Genomic DNA, 8,251 nt, shown 5'->3' on the forward strand with positions numbered 1-8,251 from the left:
AAAGATTATTTTGTGGGTTTTCCGCCTTTAATGGTCAGGAAAGTTAGGTGAGAAAGGGTAGAAAGACATGCAGGAAATCGTCACAGTTCAGGCTCGAACCCTTGAGCTCTGCGTCTAGGCATAAGGCTGAATCCCCTTTCTTCATCTTACCCCTACTCCTTACCCCTAGGCCCTACTCCTTGGCCCTTGAAACAAAAGGGGTTAGGGCTAGGGGTGAAAACATAACCCTCAGCCTCGAAGTATATGTGTGCCGGCTCTATTATCTTTTACATTCTTTGTGAGGGATTTTGGTGCCATCGTGCGGCAAGTAGAGGCAGACTGGCCATCCTTACGTAATACATCCATGCTACGTACTTGACGTAAAATACGGAAGTTGGGAAGTTGCCCACACATCCAACATGTCTGCTGTTGTCTATCATCTCTGAACGAAATAAGATTCGTGGAGAATGGCAGACGGTGGAGTTGACGAGCTATCGCAGCTTGAATATTTGTCCCTGGTGTCCAAAGTCTGCACGGAACTTGATAACCATCTGGGAATAAGTGACAAAGATTTAGGTGCGTATTTTGTGGCCGAGAACTGCCTAGTAGCTAGCTAGCTAACTAGCAAGCTTATGCTAAGTAGCTAGCTGTTGTTAGCTAGCTAGCCACAGTGTTGTCTGTAAACTGGCATGTTTATTTTCCGGACTGTTGCCATGCACAACTTAACGTTAATTAACGCAAAAATGTGTAGGCTTGAAGTTAGAGCTCAACATTGCAAGAATCTACGCTTCGTATCGTTTCAACGTTAGTTAGCTAAGCTAATAGGAGTTAGCTGCAAACGTCTTGCTCATTTGTAACGTGGATGTGTTCATTGTTGCAGCTGAATTTGTCATCGACCTTGCTGAAAAAGAGCCGACCTTTGATGGATTCAAAGCTCTTTTGCTTCAAAATGGAGCCGAATTCACAGTAAGAAATGCTATATTAAGAAAATAGGCGTTAGCTATCTAACTGTAACGCTGTTACTTGGTAACTAACGGTTTTGTCTTCTGTATGTTGTTATCCTAGGATTCTCTCGTTGGTAATTTGCTCAGGCTCATTCAGACTATGCGACCTCCATCCAAGTCATCTACGAGTAAAGGTATGTTAATGTAGCTAACCGTTGAGCTGCAAAAGTAACGTTAATATTTTAGTTTAATTTGTAACAATGTTTAACTATTGAAAATAGGGTTGGCTCCTGCTGTGGTTGAACTCTACTAGAGCACAAAAAAAGCATATATTTGAGAGACATTTTCCCCAAAATACTGTGTATTTTGTACTTCTATGTTGGAACTAATCAAAACTACAATTAAGTTATACGTGTCCTTTATCAGCTTCCGAGGCTTTGGTCAAGCCGAAGACGGAAAAGGATAGGCTGAAGGAGCTTTTTCCTGCACTGTGTAGAGCAAATGATCCAGTGCCAAGGGTATGTTACTGTAACACATTTGTTGGGGGTATTTGTTTAACTTGTAACAATTTATTCAAAAACACAACCTGACATGTAGACTGATTGTTTTTGTTGGATTTTGTAAACTCACACTTGAAGCACAAAATTAAACATAAAAAGAGACAGAAGGTACATCTCAGTTCTATTAAATTACATCCCCGGCTTCTCCACTTTGTCCTAGTCTGTTCCACAGGGTAGCAATATAAGGAAATCATGGGAGGAGAGATTTAACTAGGAATTGGGTTTAGAGAAATGAAACGTTTTCACATGAATATATCAGCTGTACGGGTGGAGTTGAACGGTTGTTTTGTTTAATTGACTTTCCCAGAAGCTAGATGAAGATGATGTGAAGGTAGCAGCTGATGCCATGAAAGAGCTGGAGATGTTTATGCCCAGTGTCAGTGGGACCGACTCCAAAAGCAGCAAGAGCAGGTAAGATGGCACATTTTTAGTTGGCTTCTTGAAATGGATGTAAGTGATGTTTGCTTTGTTAAATATAGGAAACAAAAATACCACAACCAGCAAATATGCACAATTCAGTTTTATTGTGTGAATTAAACTTTGTTTTTTTATTCAATGTGAATGCTGGCTTGTGATGTTTACTTCATTGTACTTTCCCACTCATTTTTACAGGTCGGAAAAGAGCAGACGCCACAGCAGAAGTCGAAGCAGAGAAAGAAACAGGCACAGAGATCGGGACAGAGATCGGGACAAAGATCGGGACAGAGATCGGGATAAGGACAGAAAGAGACGGTATCGCTCAAGGTCCAGGTCTCGCTCCAGAGACCGTGATCGTCACCGAGATGGAGACAGAGAGAAAGATCGTGGCAGAAGAAGAGACAAATCTTCCCGCTGGTCTGAGCGCTCACCTAGCACCAAAAAAGACCAAGACGAAGACTCTGACCGCTGGAAGGACAAACATGTGGACCGGCCACCACCAGAGGAACCTTCGGTTGGGGACATATACAATGGCAAAGTCACCAGTATTATGCAGTTTGGATGCTTTGTTCAGCTGGAGGGATTGAGGTTAGTATTGAGTCACCAAAGTGCCATTAATACAACTTTAGCTTAGCCTTCTGGTTACTAATGAAACATTCTTTTTTTTTGTGCCAATTATCAATTCTGTAAATCGAATGAAACTCTTCAGGTCTGTACTCCTGTTGCATATGCAGTCCTATGACATACAACTATACATGGAGCATAGGTCCTCAGGAAACAGCTGTATTTTTCTTATTCCGCAAGTAAAGTTAACCATTTTGTTGTTTTTCTGTATGTAGGAAACGATGGGAGGGTTTGGTCCACATTTCCGAGCTGCGTAGAGAGGGCCGTGTGGCCAATGTGGCTGATGTTGTCAGCAAAGGCCAAAGAGTCAAGATCAAGGTTCTCTCGTTTACCGGCTCTAAGACCAGCCTCAGTATGAAGGTATGAAGAACAGACAACAATGTATTGAGCAGATCCATGTCATGTTGGTCTGAAGTAGAATTATCTGTGGTTTTACAGATTTCCTTGTGTGACCCAGGTTGGAAATTTAAGATTTTGATAGCACCCATGGTACTTTATTTTATGAAATGATTTAAAATATTTGTGTCTGTGTGTTCAGTTTAATCTGATATTCTATTTATATCAGGGCAGGTAATTGTTTGAGCCAGTGAGTAAAACAAAATTTAATTAGTGATTCAAGCTTTTCTGAATTTTAAGTTCAGTCATCATCGGCTCTTCTCTCATTGTAGACTGACTGTTTACCCCTGAATTGCCAGCATGTAAATGGTCAAATTTTTCCTCCTATCTTTGCCAGGATGTTGATCAGGAAACAGGGGAAGACCTGAACCCCAACAGGAGAAGGAACGTAGGCCCAGATGGAGGGGATGAGATCTCCATGAGAAACCCTGACCGGCCGAGCAACTTGAACCTGGGACACCCCCCTGAGCTGGAGCAGGACGACACCTTGGAGCGCAAGAGGCTCACTAAAATTTCTGACCCAGAGAAGTGGGAGATCAAACAGGTGGGTCTATAGAGTATGGATTTCTGCACACCTTTAAGGTGGAAGAAGAGGCTTTAAGAAAAACAATGAATCCCTTTTGTAGTATTTTATCACATGCTAGTCTCGCATTGCCAGACCTTTCTCCACAGCGCCGCCAAGGAGGGTCTGGCTAGTCCACAACATTCCGGGATGGGAGAAAAACCTGATCTGGTTAATTGGCATTTCTTTAAAACAATCACAATTGCCTTGGGTGACGCTAAGCGCTGGACGGAGCACCAGTGCCTCTGCAAAATAGCTTTGGGAAGGAACTTGTTTTGGAACATGTGTACGTTTGGACGTACATTTGTACAAGATTGGACGGATAGTCTTGCTAGCTGTCTGGATTTACCCTGCAAAGATCTGAGGAACAGTTAACCACAGTCTTCATTAATCAGCCGGAGTTTAGAATGCCAATATAAAGAAAGCAGAAGGTGGCTGACATCCGGGTGGAACCTGTAGCGGCACTGGAACAATCCCGTTGTAAATGTTGTCTATATACAATAATCACATGCCAATTCTCATGCTCACGTCTGTCTTTAGATGATTGCTGCCAACGTCTTGTCCAAAGAAGAGTTCCCTGATTTTGATGATGAGACAGGGATCCTTCCTAAAGTTGATGATGAAGAGGGTAAGAAGTCGGGCACTATGATTTCTAACCAAATATTTGCAAAACTAATCCCATTTCCATTGGCATGCTAACACACTATACTAAACTAGGGAACATTACACCTGCGGATGAGCAAGTTAGCATGCCAGTGATAGCATTTTGCATCACAAAGATGCTAGGATGGCTGTAGAGTCCCAGTCTTATGGCTTGCTTTATGAAATATGACTTGTGGATGAGTGGACCGCTTTCTGATTGATTTTGTTCTCTGCCATTCAGATGAAGATTTGGAAATTGAGCTGGTTGAAGAGGAGCCCCCATTCCTGAGGGGACACACCAAACAAAGCATGGACATGAGCCCTGTCAAGATTGTCAAGGTACGAGGTTTGTGTGTTCTCACATATTTTGCTCAATACAGGGGGGAAAATACACAAGAACTAAATTGAAACATACAGTTTAGATGTACTTTTGTGTTTCTGTGTAATTTAACGAGGATGCTGAACTATTTATTTAGATTTATTTCAGCCATCCATGGATGGAATATTTAGTAGATCCTTTGTTCATAGACCGAGAATCTGTTCAGCACACATTTTCAGTGACTGTGAATATATACAGCATCTATATCGAAGCAGCATGGTCCTTTGTTTCCCTCTGCCAATAGAATCCAGATGGCTCTCTGTCTCAAGCGGCCATGATGCAGAGCGCTCTGGCTAAGGAGAGGCGAGAGTTGAAACAGGCTGCACGAGAGGCAGAGATGGACTCCATCCCCATGGGGTTAAATAAACACTGGGTCGACCCGCTGCCAGATGGTAAGAAATCAATTGGATGTGCGCATTAAGTTATTTCTAAATAAAATCACCATTGCTGATGCTGAAGTACAATTAATCAAATCCCAGTGTCCGCAATAAAAAACGACTGCCAGCTTGAAATTTGCATACTGATCACGTTCACCTGTGTCTTCAGAGTTTTATCTTTGCTTTTGGCATAATCCAGTTTGGAAAACAATCTGTGTGTTTGCATGTTTTTATCAAAATTGAAATCCCAGACATGAGACTTGCTGAACAATGGCAGGCAGCACCCCTCAGGCTTGCCAGTACTGGAGATGGTTATCTGGTTTCCTGCAGCCCCATATCTGGCCGGATGGAATAGTCTTGACATGGTTCAGTCTTCTTGTGTCCCCTCCACGGCCCTAGGTGTTCTAGGCACTTTACATGTGTGGGCATTATCCTGTCATTACTTAGCAGTGACAAAGTTAATGATGCAATGAGATTTTAGTTTTGCCGCCGTCACAGCCACTCTTAATCCTGTTTTTAAACCTTTCTACCCCCGATGTGTTGCCCTTCTGATGTACACCCTCCTGTTTTTACCTTCTTATGATTCTCCTAATGTCAGTAATAGATTTTTAATTTGCAAGCAAACATTTGTCTTCATTATCAAGCACACTGCTACTCCTCTTTCACAGTTGATGGTAGGCAGATTGCAGCTAACATGAGAGGCATTGGCATGATGCCTAATGACATCCCAGAGTGGAAGAAGCATGCTTTTGGAGGTAACAAGGCCTCTTATGGAAAGAAGACCCAAATGTCCATCCTGGAGCAGAGGGAGAGCCTGCCTATCTACAAGCTGAAAGAGCAGCTCATTCAGGTTTGTCACAGTTTAAAAAACAGATTTAGAAACAGATTTGTATGATTCACATGGGAGTTTAGAAAGGATTTTGATTAGGTTCTGTTGAAAATGTGATCCTTAAACAAGCAGATAATGATGCTTGAGTATCTACATGCTTTGAGATGTGTTAAAGGAAAACATCTGCCGAATGCAAGTTACCAGATTTCTTCAACTTTATATGATATACCTGTCATTCTGGTGCTGCTTAAGTTTGATCTCGAACAGCCCTCTGAAATGCCACAGAAATGTGGCAAAAAAAAAAATACAGTACCGATTCCACAGTGCGGGTGGCTGCATCGCCTGTAGGGGTCTGAAAAATAATTGATTCTTAGATGCCTCACAGTTCTCTCTAGAACAACTCAATGCTCTGTTCTGATAAGTTAGTAATCGGTTTAAAAAAACTGAGTAACAAACTCAGATTAAATGTGTATTTTTAAAATCACTCCTTGAAATGTACACAAAGTTGTTACATCGATAAGCAGTTTAGAATCAAATCTTTGGCCTTGGAATCAAATTGTGAGGTGCCATGAGATTCCCACCCCTAGTCGGTAATAGTTTTTTTTTTTTTTATATATACCAATGTTAGTTTTAGACAAAATGCAAAAGGGGGAACGGAGGCGACTCTAGTGCCAGTTTGTAACATTTGCTCTCTGTGTTGATCTGTCGCAGGCCGTCCATGACAACCAGATCCTGATTGTGATTGGAGAGACGGGGTCTGGTAAGACCACGCAGATCACTCAGTACCTGGCTGAGGCAGGCTACACCACCAGGGGAAAGATCGGTTGTACGCAGCCCCGTCGTGTGGCTGCCATGTCAGTGGCCAAGAGAGTCTCTGAGGAGTATGGTTGCTGTCTAGGACAAGAGGTAAGCGCTTCATTGTGTATTGTCTTCACATTTGATGATGGTAAAATCAAAAAATGTATATAATTTGGAATTGTTTAGTTAAATCTCTAAAGGGCTAATGTAGATATTTTTTGGTCTAGGTGGGTTACACCATCCGTTTTGAGGACTGTACTAGCCCCGAGACGGTGATCAAGTACATGACAGACGGTATGCTGTTGAGAGAGTGTCTGATCGACTCTGAATTGGGCCAGTATGCCATTATCATGTTGGATGAAGCTCACGAGAGGACAATCCACACTGATGTTCTCTTTGGTTTGCTCAAGAAGGTAAGCATGATGAGCAGAGGCTTTTGTGTTCATACATTCAGGGGAAAAGTTGGTAGAGATACACAATATTTTTTTTTTGTCTTTCTCAGACTGTTCAGAAACGCACAGACATGAAACTGATTGTTACATCAGCCACATTGGACGCCGTGAAGTTCTCTCAATATTTCTACGAAGCGCCAATCTTCACCATCCCAGGAAGAACTTACCCAGTAGAGGTTCTCTACACCAAAGAACCTGAGACAGACTACCTGGATGCTAGTCTAATCACAGTCATGCAAATTCATCTGACCGAACCTCCAGGTATGATTTTAGACAAGACAGGTGTCTTCAGTAAACCCAAACATCAGTCCACATCAAAATCGACTCTTCTCTTGTCTCTGTCCAGGTGACGTTCTGGTGTTTCTGACTGGACAGGAAGAGATCGACACCGCTTGTGAGATCTTGTATGAGAGAATGAAGTCACTGGGGCCTGATGTTCCCGAGCTGATTATTCTTCCAGTTTATTCTGCCCTGCCCAGTGAGATGCAGACAAGAATCTTTGACCCGGCTCCCCCAGGCAGCAGAAAGGTGCCTATTTTAACAGTACTATTTTTTTCTTTTTCTTTCTTACATGGGAATATATATGTACAGTACTGTGCTAAAGACTTAGGCAGGCGTGAAAAAATGCTGTTGACTTAATCCTTTCAAAAATATAAATATTGCAAAATTGTCTAAAATGGAACCTTACAATTTCTGTATCAATGTTTTGTTTGATGCATGGTAGTCCAAAAATATACTGCTTTTGCAAATTATTATCTTGGTTATCTTTCAGCACTACTTAAATGGACTTTTTTGAATGAAATGTCTTGTAATATAATCAGTATAATAATTTGTAGATAATATAATCAGAGGAATAATCATTATTTTTTTCTATATAGGTGGTCATTGCTACAAACATTGCAGAAACATCTCTGACCATCGATGGAATCTATTATGTAGTGGACCCTGGTTTTGTCAAGCAAAAAGTGTACAACTCGAAGACTGGCATCGACCAGCTGGTTGTGACTCCTATTTCACAGGTACTAAATTTATGATGTTCCTAATATTGCAGGAGAAAATACATCCTGATATTTCAGCATGATGTAATTGAAGCCATTGCCGAACTTACTAAAATGTTTTTAAAATGTCAATTTCAGGCCCAGGCCAAGCAGAGGGCAGGTCGAGCTGGCAGAACAGGCCCAGGTAAGTGTTACAGGCTCTACACCGAGAGAGCATACAGAGACGAGATGCTGACCACCAACGTGCCTGAGATCCAGAGAACCAACTTGGCCAGCACTGTGCTGTCTCTGAAG

General features: G+C 42.0%; 1 protein-coding gene across 3 annotated transcripts in view; it reads left to right on the forward strand.

Moving 5' to 3' along the window:
* Positions 1-290: 290 nt before the first annotated feature.
* dhx8 (DEAH (Asp-Glu-Ala-His) box polypeptide 8) overlaps positions 291-8,251 on the forward strand; it is a 20,392-nt gene continuing 12,431 nt past the window's right edge. For 2 of the 3 annotated variants that reach the window (XM_034860392.1, XM_034860393.1), the window contains exons 1-17: positions 292-555; positions 860-945; positions 1,045-1,117; positions 1,350-1,441; positions 1,791-1,894; positions 2,096-2,488; positions 2,740-2,884; positions 3,258-3,464; positions 4,023-4,110; positions 4,366-4,463; positions 4,748-4,895; positions 5,549-5,730; positions 6,421-6,615; positions 6,735-6,920; positions 7,010-7,220; positions 7,306-7,487; positions 7,838-7,978. In XM_034860392.1, the coding sequence (XP_034716283.1) occupies positions 447-555; positions 860-945; positions 1,045-1,117; positions 1,350-1,441; positions 1,791-1,894; positions 2,096-2,488; positions 2,740-2,884; positions 3,258-3,464; positions 4,023-4,110; positions 4,366-4,463; positions 4,748-4,895; positions 5,549-5,730; positions 6,421-6,615; positions 6,735-6,920; positions 7,010-7,220; positions 7,306-7,487; positions 7,838-7,978 (2,640 nt within the window). In that variant the 5' untranslated portion in view covers positions 292-446. Of the gene's footprint in view, positions 556-859; positions 946-1,044; positions 1,118-1,349; positions 1,442-1,790; positions 1,895-2,095; positions 2,489-2,739; positions 2,885-3,257; positions 3,465-4,022; positions 4,111-4,365; positions 4,464-4,747; positions 4,896-5,548; positions 5,731-6,420; positions 6,616-6,734; positions 6,921-7,009; positions 7,221-7,305; positions 7,488-7,837; positions 7,979-8,251 lie in introns of all 3 variants that reach the window. The other variant, XM_034860394.1, reaches the window with a different exon arrangement.

The sequence above is a fragment of the Etheostoma cragini genome, chromosome 21 (genome assembly GCF_013103735.1).
Source record: "Etheostoma cragini isolate CJK2018 chromosome 21, CSU_Ecrag_1.0, whole genome shotgun sequence".
NCBI classification, from domain to species: Eukaryota; Metazoa; Chordata; class Actinopteri; order Perciformes; family Percidae; genus Etheostoma; species Etheostoma cragini.